Source organism: Pseudophryne corroboree, chromosome 6 (assembly GCF_028390025.1).
Source record: "Pseudophryne corroboree isolate aPseCor3 chromosome 6, aPseCor3.hap2, whole genome shotgun sequence".
In the NCBI taxonomy this organism is placed as follows: domain Eukaryota; kingdom Metazoa; phylum Chordata; class Amphibia; order Anura; family Myobatrachidae; genus Pseudophryne; species Pseudophryne corroboree.
In genome coordinates, this window is record NC_086449.1 from 234,786,837 (window position 1) to 234,800,710 (window position 13,874).

Below are 13,874 nucleotides of genomic sequence, written 5' to 3' on the forward strand. Positions count from 1 at the left end.
TGTGAGCGTTTATTGGTGTACTAGGTCCCCTATCAGGGTACTTAGTCTGCGACCCGGCTAAGCTTGGCATTAGCGATAAGGGCTCGGTGGGGCTTGGTTCCAAATAACTGTGTCTCCCTGAAGGGATCTTTGTGGGTTAATTGCGCTTAACCTTTTTGTGTGTGTGTGTGTGTGTGTGTGTGTGTGTGCTGTCACATTTACATTATGTCAGGCAAAGAGTGTGTTTCTTGTACAGCGGAGTGTTCCTATTAACCAGCGGGCTCACTACTGGGTACTCAGGGCAGTGCACCTTCCCAGAATAGGGGGGCTGAACCGGAATGGTTTAATTCCATTAAGGGAATGATCTCAAATATTTCTACAAAGCTATCCCGCAATGAGAAAGAGATGCAATACTTAAGACAGACTGTGGATGAGTTTATGAATAGAGACTTAGTCCCCAAACTAGCATCTCAATCCCATCCCATCTGTCCACAAAAACGATCTCTGGCCCATATCCTGCAGTCTGACGTTGACTGGTCAGACATGGAGGAGGGTGAGGTGGGTTTGGAGGGGGGGAGATGCTACTCTGTCACAGGGAATTTGAGGCTCTTATAGAGGCTATCAGAGAGGTTCTGCAGATTCCTGATAAGGTGTCAGAGGAGTGTGAGGAATCTTATTTTAATGTAACAAAGAAGTCCTCAGTCACTTTTCCTGCGTCAAAGGAATTGTTTGAAGAACCGTGGGTTAATCCTGATAAGAAATTTCAAATCCCTAAAAGGTTGCTCTCATCTTTTCCTCTGGAGGATAGGAAAAAATGGGAAAATCCACCGATAGTGGACGCATCAGTCTCTAGGCTGTCACGAAAAATTGTATCGCCTGTCCCTGGTGCAGCCTCCCTAAAAGATATGGCTGATCGTAAAATTGAGACAACACTCAAATCATTGTACACAGCTGCTGGGGTGGCCCAGAAACCCACTATTGCATGTACGTGAATCACAAAAGCCATTGCTAAATGGTCAGGTAACCTAATTGAGGGGTTAGATTCCTTGTCTAGGGGGGATGTAGTTTTGCTCCTGCAGCAATATACAGTACTCAGCAAACTTTATGGTGGAAGCCATAAAAGAGATTGATTTGCTTAATGCACGTACCACCTCTATGGCAGTATCAGCACGCAGGGGCTTGTGGCTACGCCAGTGGACTGCTGATGCTGACTCCAGGAAAGGCGTGGAAGGCCTACCATTCACAGGAGAGGCCTTGTTTGGAGACTAACTAGACATATGGATCTCCAAAGCTACTACGGGCAAGTCTACGTATCTTCCTTCCGCAGCTCCCCCAGCCAGAAAAGCTTATTCAGCTTCAAATTTACAGTCCTTTCGTACAGCCAAGTTTAAGGGAAAATCCAGAGGTGCTTTGACGGCCTCCAGAGGCGCAAGAGGTAAACCACGCAAACCAACAACTGCAGGTGCTCAGGAACAGAGCTCAGGCTCTGCTTCCCCAAAGCCTTCAGCATGACTGTGGACCGCGATGCCTGGAGGGCTGTCAGGTGGGAGCCCGACTAAAATTCTTCAGTCACATCTGGTCAAGTTTGTGCCAGGATCCCTGGGTCATAGATTTGATTTCCCAGGGCTATAGACTGGAGTTCCAAGTGCTCCCACCTCATAGATTCTTCAAATCAGAGGCAAGTATAACTTTACAGCAGGCCATCCAAAAACTGGTACAGACTCAAGTCATTGTTCCAGTTCCACCTCATCTGCACAACAAGGGGTACTCCCATTCCAAGGAATGATATTGGACACGCAGAAAGTGTTCCTTCCATTGGAAAAGGCATTGGTAATCCAGCCAACCCGGATATCGGTGCATCTGTGCATTAGCCTTCTGGGGAAAATGGTGGCCTCTTACGAGGCGCTTCATTATGGAAGGTTTCACGCAAGACCCTTCCAGCTTGATCTGTTGGACAGATGGTCCGGATTGCATCTTCACATGCACCAGAGGATCAGTCTTTTTCGCCAAAAGCCAGGCTGTGGTGTCTACAGATTTCTCACCTCATCGGAGGTTTGGAATTCAGGCCTGGATCCTGTTAACCACGGGCGCAAGCCTCAGAGATTGGGGCACAGTCAACCAGGGGGTGGTTTCAAGGAAGATGGTCACGTCATTAAGTCATACTTCCAATCAACATTCTGGAACTCAGGGCCATATACAACACCCTTCTGCAGGTCACTTATATTCTTCAGGATCGGGCCATTCAGGTCCAGTCGGACAATGTGACGGCAGTGACGTACACAGAACGGAACGAAAAGCAGAGCAGCAATGTCAGAGGTGTCAAGAATTCTCGTCTGGGCAGAAAAACACGTTGTGGCGTTGTCAGCCGTCTTCATTCTTGGAGTAGACGACTGGGAAGCAGACTTCCTCAGCAGACACGACCTGCACCCGGGGGAGTGGGGACTTCACCCAGAAGTGTTCAGGTGCTTGATACGTCAGTGGGGATATCCACGAATCGACATGATGGCCTCTCGTCTCAACAAGAAGCTCAAGCGGTATTTCCTCCACTTCCTCTGGTCCCGAGAAATCTCAAAAGAATAAAAAGGGAAAAGGTTCAAGCAATACTCATTGCTCCGGACTGGCCAAGAAGGGCCTGGTACGCGGACCTTCTGGAGATGCTCCTCGAATATCAGTGGCCTCTACCTCTTCTCAAGAATCTTCTGCAACAGGGCCCGTTCATCTCTCAGGACTTACCGCGGCTACGTTTTACGGCATGGAAGTTGAATGGCTGATTCTATCCAGAACAGGGGATCCCTAACAAAGTTATTCCGACTATGAACCAAGCCAGGAAGGGGGTAATGGCTAAACATTACCACCGTATTTGGAAGAAATACGTCTCTTGGTGTGAGAGCAGAACTTTTTCTGTGGTGGAATTTCACCTGGGACGTTTCCTGCTTTTTCTGCAGGCAGGTGTGGATGTGGACCTACATGTGGGCTCCATAAAAGTCCAGATTTTGGCCTTGTCCATTTTCTTTCAAAAACATTTGGCATCTATACCTGAGGTCCAGGCGTTTTTGAAAGGTGTTCTGCGCGTCCAACCTCCCTTTGTGCCTCCCACGGCACCTTGGGATCTCAATTTGGTGCTGCAGTTCCTCCAATCGGACTGGTTTGAACCATTACAGGAGGTGAACGTAAAATATCTTACATGGAAGACCGTTACACTGTTGGCCTTGGCTTCAGCAAGACGTGTGTCGGAGCTGGGGGCTTTGTCTCACAAAAGCCCCTATTTAATTTTCCATGAGGACAGAACTGGTGTCTGCGTTTCACCTATTGTGGTTCCGGTTATCACCGACACTTCCGCTACTTCAAAGTATTTGGAAGTTGTGAGGGTTTTGAAGGTATATGTAAAGAGGACAGCTCGTCACAGGAAATCCGACTTCCTGTTCGTTCTATATGATCCCAATAAAATTGGATGTCCTGCTTCAAAGCAGACAATTGCACGCTGGATCAGGTTCACTATCCAGCATGCTTATTTTGCGGCAGGTTTGCCGGTTCCAAAATCTGTACAGGCCCACTTTACTAGGTCGGTGGGTTCTTCCTGGGTGGCTGCCCGGGGTGTCTCGGCTTTACAGCTCTGCCGAGCGGCTACTTGGTCTAGATCGAACACGTTTGCTAAGTTCTACAAGTTCGATACTTTGACCAAACTGAAGGTCCTCAGAGGCCAATCAGTTCTGCAGGAACTTCCGCACTCTCCCACCGGGTTTGGTAGCTTTGGTACATCCCCATCGTACTAGATGCCCCGGTGTCCTCTAGGACGTAAGAGAAAATAGGATTTTAATTACCTACCGGTAAATCCTTTTCTCATAGTCCGTAGAGGATACTGGGCGCCCGCCTGGTGCTTCGTTCTTCCTGCACTGTTACTTGGTTAAGTATTGTTGGTTCAGCTGTTGCTGTTCCTGTTTAAAGTTGGGTTAGCATAGCTTTCCTCTGTTTGTGTGTGCTGGTTCAGAATCTCACCACTATCTTTATCTATCCTTCTCTCAAAGTATGTCCGTCTCCTCGGGCACAGTGTCCTAGACTGAGTCTGGTAGGAGGGGCATAGAGGGAGGAGCCAGCCCACACTATCAAATTCTTAAAGTGCCCATGGCTCCTAGTGGACCCCTCTAATCCCCATGGTACTAAATGGAACCCCAGTATCCTCTACGGACTATGAGAAAAGGATTTGCCTGTAGATAATTAAAATCCTTTTTTTTTTTTTTTTTTTTTTATGATAGCTCAGAGTTTCCAAAACTTAGTTAGGATTTAATGCTATCCATGCTTGTGCACAGATGTTATAATGAAACTGAGTGAGGTACTAATTAAGTCACCTCTGCTTAAGCATGGATATCCTAAATGCCTGGACTGTAATGGCAGAGTTTGGAAAACTCTGTGGTAGCTGTTAGTACTTATCTCTCACTCACTGTTCACTGACACACAGTGAGCACCATAACTTGGAAAACAATTGTAAACTATCCTAATTCTCCTTGCTGTTATAAACACTAATTCAAGTGCTACCCGTACCCTATTTGTTGTAGAAACAATGATCATTTCATATCTGGTGCAATCAAAAAATGTTTTATCATACTATGATGTCTAGGGAGGCCAACCTCGGGATTGAAAAACGCTCAATCCCGGGATTGCAGTAAGGATCAGTGGGGGGCAGTGACGAAGGGTGTAGGGAGCAGCGCTGGAGGGTGGGTGTAGTGTAGGAAGCGGCGCTGGAAGGTGGGTGTAGGTAGCGGCGCGGGAGGGAGGCTGTAGGGAGCACTGCAATGAGGGATGGTGGTACTTAATATTAGGCGGGCGGCAGCCATGGACACACGCTGAATGCGTCGGCGGCCTTTCAAATCGTAGCGCTGACCACCAGCCAGTCAGAACGGGCAGTCCGGCAGCCAAACAGGAACCGCTGCTGCGGCCACTTCCCTGATTGACTTCCGGTCTGCCAGCTCTGATTGGCTGGTGGCCAGCACTACATTTGAAATGCCACCGGCGCATTCAGCGTGTGTCCATGGCTGCCGCCCGCCTAATAGTAATAGTGAGTATTACTTACACACACCCTCCCTCACTGCACATGCGCAATCTATCCTGGGATTGGAGGCTCCAATCCCAGGATTCAAATCCCGGCATTTTTGGGCCAGAATCCTGGCATCCCACCGATCCCGGGATTGGCCTCCCTAATGATGTCTATATGTCTGTATTGTTTTCTGTGATACTTGGTCGCCGCTCGTAAATTTTATACACAGAACATATAACTGTTCTAAGCATGTGAATCTTAAATTTATCACAAACGTTTTTCACCATTTGTTATGTTTTTGTATCAAGAGTTATTTATTGGTAACAGACATAAAAGAATCTGCTCTGGTTACTGTACATACTGTATACACAAGATCTTGTAAGAGCAATATCTATTTACATATTCAGAGTTAAAGAATTTCAGAAGATGGAACTCCTTTCAGAAGATGGAGGAATAAGCAAAGGCTGCAGACCAATTAAACAAACCATTTCAAGATGTATTAGAGAATGAATTGTCTTTGTCTATAAGAAAGGACATAAGGTAACAGAAGTTCTTAAGGCACACTAGACTAGGGCAGTTTTGACTTCATGGACTTGGAAGGCTCAGGCATCAGCAGGGCAGCAGTTTGGTCCTCGATACATACGTTTTTAATGCATTATGCTTTAAATATTTTGGAGGCCCACTTTGGAAGTCAGATTCTTCAAGGCTCATTTAAATAAAGTGCACTCACGTAAGCACATACTTTCAGTCTAGACCAGTTATTATGTTAGCTTAAAGAACACCACCCCCCATTGTGTTTTTCTAGTAAGCACGTAAGGAGAGAGACTCAAAATGAACAAAGGCTGGAGAGGGGAGGAGCTAGGCTTTATACACCAGGTGGGCGGTTCCTGCAGAAAAATCTTCCTTTCTACATCTAGGGCAATAGTTTACTAACCCATGGTAAGGGCTGCCATGGAGTGATGCATTTTGAAGAAACAGAATTATCAATGGGTATAATCCACTGTTCTCCATATTAACCACAGGGAATGTTAGCTCCACATACTGCTCTGTATTTTAAGCTGACTAACTCATTCCTCATCTGTCCAGTCCTACAATGGAAATCACAACACATTTAAACATTATTGCTATGATTTATCCTACACTAGGGAAGTAATTCCGGTTTCTTGGTAAACCAAAAAAGTACACTAATGGGCAAAACCATGTGCACTGCAGGTGGGGCAGATGTAATGTGCAGAGAGATTTAGATTTGGGTGGGTTATATTGATTCTGTGCAGGGTAAATACTGGCTGCTTTATTTTTACACTGCAATTTAGGTTTGTTTGAACACACCACACCCAAATCTAACTCTCTGCACATGTTACATCGGCCCCACCTGCACTGCAGCATGGTTTTGCCCATTAGTGTGCTTTTTTTGGTTTGCTAACAAAACTGAATAAGGCCCTAGATAGAGAGTAACACGCAATTCAGTTGGTCAGCTCAACATACATTGCAATATGTGTAACTACTAGCATTCTCTGTTTTTAATATGAATTGCTGTTTGAAAATGAATAGTTTGTATATATTCTTCTATTTCTCTTATTTATATATGTTTGGGTTATTTAAATTTTGCTTATTCCCACCTGCTATCGGTCTTCCCTTCACTGTGGTTGATTTCTTTTCTATCACTGCTGTATACAGTTATTCCCGCTAAAAGACCTGAGTTGTGCGAAAACATGGCCGTACCATTGTCCTCCTCATACACTGCAATACAATAAGTTGATGAAGGGAAAGGTAGAGGGATAAACTAATGTCTGAGCAGTTAGACTGTCAGTGCAGATTAGATGGTAAATACGCAGTGGAAGATTACATGCTCCCTTGTCTCCTGCTCCGCTTCTGTGAATATTGGTTGGCTACAGGATTACGGAGTACTGAACTGTTTCCCACCTGTGACTTCTGCTAGCTTCAGTGAGTTGCAGTATAGATGCTCCATTTGCTGTATCTGCCCTACCCAGTCTGTGGTGTGATATCTATACTTGGTACTTATGATGAGGCATTCCACTGTGTATTGTACTTACTGTAAGATTGTGTTCCTTGGTAATTGGAAATGTTTTGTTTGTGTACTCTGTGTACATCTTGTGTCACCATATAAATAAGAGAATAACAATTGTTTATGGAAAATGGTTTTATGTGATAATTTTTTAATATTCATCCCATCGCAATAGACAACTGCGTAAAACTAGAATGTACTAAGGAGGAACAAAACATTCAGATTAAGGGGTTAGTTCAATTAACTTTTCCCCACATGTGAGGGCGGGGGGGGGGGGGGGGGGCATAGAAACTGTAGCCAATCTTTAGTGTTCATAACCTCCCTAGAATGATGAGTGATGATTTGTCACAGTAGTTTCTTGCAACTTCCACAAAAAAAGAGTGACTTTCTCTCACTGCAATCCGTGAATCCATGTGTTGGCGTTTGTCTAAGCACCTTATGGGCCCTACACACTGGCAGATAACACTGAACGATATGAACGTTCTCGTTCAGTGTGTAGGCACCAACGATGAACGATGCACAGCCCCGCGCTCGTTCATCGTTGTTGCCCCGTCGCTTATGCATGCAGGACAATCTCGTCCATATTAGCATGCACTTCTATGGAGCCGGGTGATGGGGGAGTGAAGAAACTTCACCCCGCCGCTGGGTCGCCGGCCGTATGGCAGCTCGGCGGTGGGTCGACAAGTGTGTAGGGCCCATTAGATCACAGTTCTGTGTATATAGATATACAGTATATGAATTACAAACTATCGGTAATGGTGATCAAAATTGTTTACTTTTCTCCTATTACTCTCCAGCTTACAGATCTTGTTTAATTGTGCACATCAGTCCCTGCCCCCATGGGGCTTATAATCTCTACCATGCAAACACTCTACCTTACTAGTGTATTTTTGGATTGTAGGAGGACACCCACACAAACATGGGGAGTACATCAAAACTTTGCACCAGTGATATCCTAGTTTGAATAGAATACATAGTCCTAGCTGGCAGTAATGCCAACTACTGTGCCATTATGCCTATTAGCATTTTCTGATGGCACATTTTGAGATTGGTGTATTTTTGTTTAGAACTGTTGACTTCTGGAGGAACATTTTGCTCTTGTAAAATTAATTGTCGCAAATACTGTAGGTTAAAACTAGTCCCTGATCTGCTCATTCAACGATCAGTTCAGTTGTATGACTAGAAATGAATTAATCAATGTGTGTGGGCAGCTTAAGAGGTATCATTCTATGCTTTAAAAAGAATTAAAAAAAGTAATTCACCATACGTCATCACTCCCAAGAAACCAATTAATCTATAGAGCACTAGTTTGATCCCCACATTTAGACATCAGTTGGCTCTATGTTAATGCATTTAAGAAGGAGTTGCTGAGGTTTAAAAGTAATACAGCTAATAATATTAGAGAAAAGTGAAAGACATATAGATCATTTCTGATTCTCTCTTACCTCTGATTATCTGCATAGTTAAATAGTAACACAGTAAATTACTTTTCCGCTATCATCCATACTGAGGGACACTGCAGAGTGACTATGGGTAGAGGGGCCAGCTAGGAATGAAGGCATTAAATGGTGGAATAAAACCCTGAGTCATGGACAGAGCATATCTCTTTTGCTCAGGTCTTGGGAGACTGACACAGAATCTAAGCGTACCTTGGAGGTGATCCATTTGTGTGAAAATCTCTCTTTGGCCTTGAGCTTACTAAGATTATTTCCCAGACTACGGCAGATAAGCGCACCAACTTCTGTCTCAGCTCTAAAATCAAAGACCCCTAGTTTTCATTCCTTTCAATTTTCTGTCAGGGGTAGATAGCTTATGCAACCATGGAGGCCCATGGCTGGATCCTCAATTACCCAAAGTCCAGCCTCATTCCATCACAGAAAATTAATTTCCTGGGCCTGTTATTTGGTACCCCGTTTGAGGGTTTATCTTCCTCAGAAGGGTCTGGACTTTTAGTCCTTAGTGTTGTCACATCTGCACCTGCCTCAGGTCTCAGTATTCTGCTTTATGAAACTCTTTGGGAGGATGGTGGCTGCCTGGAAAGCGGTGCTCTTCTTCGGGTACAGTATTACACTAAGACTCTACAGTATCAGATTTACAATGGTGGTCTAGGACATGTTTCCATCTTAACAGACAGCTCCACTGACTCTCCCATCAAATACATCTGTTGCTTCTGTGGTGGCTCTACACCTGGTACCTCTCCAAGGGTTTCCCATCTCGATCTGGGATTCAGTGTTGCTCACAACAGATGCCAGTCAGATAGGCTTGGGCACGGTGACTCAGGGTCTTTCGTTTCAGGGTCTTTGATTTCAACCAAGATGGTGGTCAGGTATACTATCTTGCTTCTCAGACCTAGTCGGAACTCCAGAGCAAGTCTATCCGGATTCATTTGGACAATGCTACATAATCAAACAGGGATGTATGAGGAGTCATCTGGCGAAGATGGAGGTAACTAACATCCTCAGGTGGGCGAAACGTTGGGTTCCCGCCCTCTCCACCATCCACATTCCTGGGATGGAGAAATGGGAGACAGATTTTCTCAGTCGTCACACTGTCCATCCCAGTGGAATGAGAATTTCATCAAGATGTGTTCCAGATGATTGTAGACCAGAGGGGTATGCCAGGTGTCAACCTCATGGCCTCCCGGTTCAACAAAAAAAGCTCCCCTTTACAGGGCTCACTTTTGAAACCCTAAAGAAGTCCCTTGTTGATGCAATGATGGTACCGTGATCCTTCCACCTGAGGCATGTGTTCCCACCTCTGTCCATACCAGCAAGAGTACTCGATGGGAAGGCCTTTCAGTCAATTTGTGTGACTCCAGACTGGTCATGTCATCAATGGTAAAGTCTCTTTCAGGGAATGCTGGCGGAAGCTCCATTTCATCTTCCATTAAGACCAGACTTCATCAAGGTTCATGTCGCCACCCCAATTTACCTCGTCTGGCTCGGACACATTGCTTGTTAAGATCTTAAGAGCGCATGGGCTTTCTAGCACGGTGGTCCAGACCATGCTCCGTGCTCGTCAGTTGGTCACTTCACTGATCTATCGTGTCTGGCGTCTCTACATTGCCTGGTGTAAGCATCAGGGGTTCTCTGCAGCCATTTTTTTGTTTACTGCATCTGTTATCTTTTCTCCAAGATGGTCTGGTGCAGGGGCTGCTCCTATCTTCTCCCAAGGATCAAGTGTCTGCTTTGATCCTTTTTCCAGAGACATCTGGCAACCATTCCGGAGATGCAAATATTTCATGGTGTGCTCCGGATTCAGCCTCCATACATTCCATCCATTACCCCATGGGATTTGAATCTTGTATTGGAAGCCTTTCGGAAAGCTCTTTTTGAACCTTTTGAGCCTGTTGAATTACAATACCTCACCCTAAAGGTTGTTTACCTCCTTTTCATTTGCTCCTGCCAGGAGGGTTTTGGAATTATCTGCCTTGTCTTCTCTGCCCCCCTCATAATTTTCATGTTGATAGGCTGTTTTTTCAAGCTAAGCCTTCCCTTTTGTCAAAAAATGTTTCCAAGTTCCACTTAAACCAATACTTTATTCTCCATGCTTTCCCAGGCACTTCCTACAGAAAGACAAAACTACAGTATATATAAAATATGTTTATAAACTTTTTTTTGCCTTTTTTTTTTTTTTTTATACATATATTTGCCATCCTATACTATTAAATTTTTTTCATTCAAACTTTGAGATTTATCACTTCATTCACATACAAGGCATGCGCTGAAATTTATTTGTATGTATGCACCTTCCTTGGATAAACCAGTTCCTACTTCACTCCATGCTCATTCCATTCGTGCTTCTGGACGGTTTTCCACAGCACCCGATCAGCTGTGCAGAGCAGCTACCAGGTCTTCTGTGTACTATCATATCTGTTGTTTCCATACCTTTTGGTTTCCGTGCAGCTAGCTTTGGGCGGAAGGTGTTATGTGCGGACTTGACAAATTATTCCCCCCCACCTAATTGGCTTACTTTGTGAAGTCCCACAATCGCCAAGCAGTGTCCCCCAGCATTGGATTTTGTTGTACTTACCCATAAAATTAATCGGAATCCATCTGGGGGACACGTATCTCTCCCGGTATTGTTTCTTCCATGTTCTGGTTGTTCTCCAGTTTCTGGGTTTTTTTTGGTTCTTATTTTCTATTGTTCTTCGTTTCTTCCTCCATGCAACTTCGTTTTTCACAACTGAGATCTCATTGGGGAGGGGATAGTGGAGTTTTAGTTAACACCTGTAGTGCCTTCACTTCTGGCCGGCCCCTCTACCCACAGTCACCACGTATTGTCCTCAGATGGATTACAAGGAAAAGATATTACGGTGAGTAAAAAAAAAAAAAAAAATTTTTTAGATTTTTTTTTTTTCAGTTGTTAACCAGGGTGTAGTATGGTATGCCGGCGGTCGGGCTGCCGGCGACCAGCATACCAGCGCTGGGAGCCCGACCGCCGGCATACCGACTGTGTGGCGAGCGCAAATGAGCCCCTTGCGGGCTCGCTGCGGGCACGGTGGCGCGCGACACGCTATTTTATTCTCCCTCCAGGGGGGGTCGTGGACCCCCACGATGGAGAATAGATGTTGGTATGCCGGGTGTCGGGATCCCCGCGCCGATATACTGTGCGCCGGGATCCCGACAGCTGGCATACTGAAGACCACCCGTTAATGAAATGGTCAGAAACCCCATGTAATTGTAATAGCAATACTCTGCTAGTATTTGGTAACGTATGTGCTGCAAATATTTGCTAACTTTTTGAAAAGACAAATATATAATGCCATGCTATCTCCCTATGTAGTAATTTTGCATAGGTTAGCTTATGAGTTTACATCAAATGTGCAGTAACAGGGAAAACAAGTCATTTCCAGGGGGGGGGGGGGGGACATTTAAAACTATTTTTAATGTATAATAAAAGTTACATTTTACTACATTGGCAGAGTGCTCCCAAAAGAGAGTCTTCTATTCATTTCCACTTCTGGAAATCATTTGTTTTCCCCGTTAATTCACATACTCTCAGGGAGCACCGTCACTGAGTAATCAAAGTCCAACGGACTGCACCGTAATAATTATGGCAAGCCATTATATGTATATGATGATCTTGTAATCAAGAGATTCCAGCGCTCCACAACCTATTCCCTACCCTCCACCCTACCATTTACATCAAATGTGCAGTGCAAGTTATTTTAAGTAACTTAAATGTAGGTGATGAAATGTAATTAACTGGAATATCAAAATAAAACTCTGGTAAAGCATGTTTCCCCTCTTTTCCAGCATGCCATCAAAGGGTTAACCATGGGAGGACTGGAAGTGATATCCATTACAGACAACACTCCTGTCCCACACAATGGCTGCCGTCCACGCAAAGCTCGCAGATTGTAAACAAGATTGCTGTGGCAAAGATGAAGCATACCCTGTGGAGATTCCAACCAGACATTCTCAATATACCGTAATTTCCTCCATAGGTGGTCACCCAAATGGACTGCTCAGCGACGTGTGGGTTTTTTTTCTTTTCTTTTTGTACGGGCTGGCTAGTCATAGCTCCAAGTGGAAGCAGGAGAAATCCTATTTTTGTCAAGGCATCTTCTGTTTTTGCTTTTAAGACACTTGTAATAAAATGTCAGAAAAATTTGCTTTATCAGAATGTCAGAAAATATCGGAGCTCACCTTTTGTGTATTGCAAGCCTTTTTCAGTTCTCTATTGTTCTGTGTCCTTGAAAATTATATGGTAATTTGTATTCTCTTCAAAAGTTACACGCAATATAAATCACTATGTAGAACATTGTTTTACAAACAATAGGTGATTCCTTGGCAACATGCTACAGAGAAATCATTGTAAATAGAACTTGCTAAGCTTCAAAGGTGAAATCGCTATTAAATTTCAAATGGTCATTTTGACTAATTTGCATAATTTGTCTCAAGTTATTGCATTGTGATAGATTTTCACCAGATCACAGAAGTGCCATACTTTAAATAAATATACAAAAACTTTCATTAGACATCTAACCCAACATAATAAAAATAAAAACACTAGTTCTGTACATCTCTGTGACTGGATCCTCTTACCATTTAGTGCTTAGATAACCTATGCCTTGTAGATTAGTTTCAAGCAGCTACAGTAAATTTTCTCAGACTTTTAGGTTTTTGCCTCTATACCTTCTGATATCACTGCCCTGTGACCACCGCAGATTAGACCGTTATTTGGCACCGTTATAAACCGCAGCACTATGGGGTATAATCAATTGATCTTGGATCCTCTCTAACGGTTTCAATGCCGGCCGTTTCTGGCCAGCATTCCGACAAATGCAGGTTCGACTTGATTACAAGTCGAATCTGCATCAGCGGCAAACTGTCAAACAACCGTGTTTTCGACGAAAACACATTACTCGCCGATCCACGTGTTTTCCGACAATTGCCGAGTTTTTCGACAGTTGAAAAACGGCACTTTCATTGAATAGGTCGAATGCATATTTGACCTAAAAACTGTCAAAAAGTGCTGTTTTTCCGACTGTCAGAAAAACCGGCACCAATTAAATACCCCCCTGTATGGCAAACACATAACATTAGGGGAAAATGCAATTTGTCAAAAACAATTTTGCAGCAGGCAACACATTTGTTACTTATTGAGTCAAAAACTAATGCTATTGGGTGGGGACAAGTCTATTTTCTAACACGAAACACTGAGAGGTGAAAAAAAAACCATTGCTTTGGATCCTGTGGTGAAAATCTTTGATTTGGCAAAAATGCTCCCCCCCCCCCCCCCCCCCCCCCCCGCATTGGTGTGTAACTTTGTTTTAAAGAAAGAAAAGGCTCCTAATTAAATATTTTGTTTATAAGTGTTCCAAAACCTTTC

The 13,874-nt window shown here is 44.1% G+C and overlaps 1 protein-coding gene across 3 annotated transcripts in view; it reads left to right on the plus strand.

The window, feature by feature from the left end:
• The window catches only part of MRPS11 (mitochondrial ribosomal protein S11), a 145,276-nt gene extending 132,344 nt beyond the window's left edge, over positions 1 to 12,932 (plus strand). For 2 of the 3 annotated variants that reach the window (XM_063925763.1, XM_063925764.1), the window contains one exon: positions 12,296 to 12,932. In XM_063925763.1, the coding sequence (XP_063781833.1) occupies positions 12,296 to 12,403 (108 nt within the window). In that variant the 3' untranslated portion in view covers positions 12,404 to 12,932. Of the gene's footprint in view, positions 1 to 5,418; positions 5,552 to 12,295 lie in introns of all 3 variants that reach the window. The other variant, XR_010179199.1, reaches the window with a different exon arrangement.
• The last annotated feature ends 942 nt before the right edge of the window (positions 12,933 to 13,874 follow it).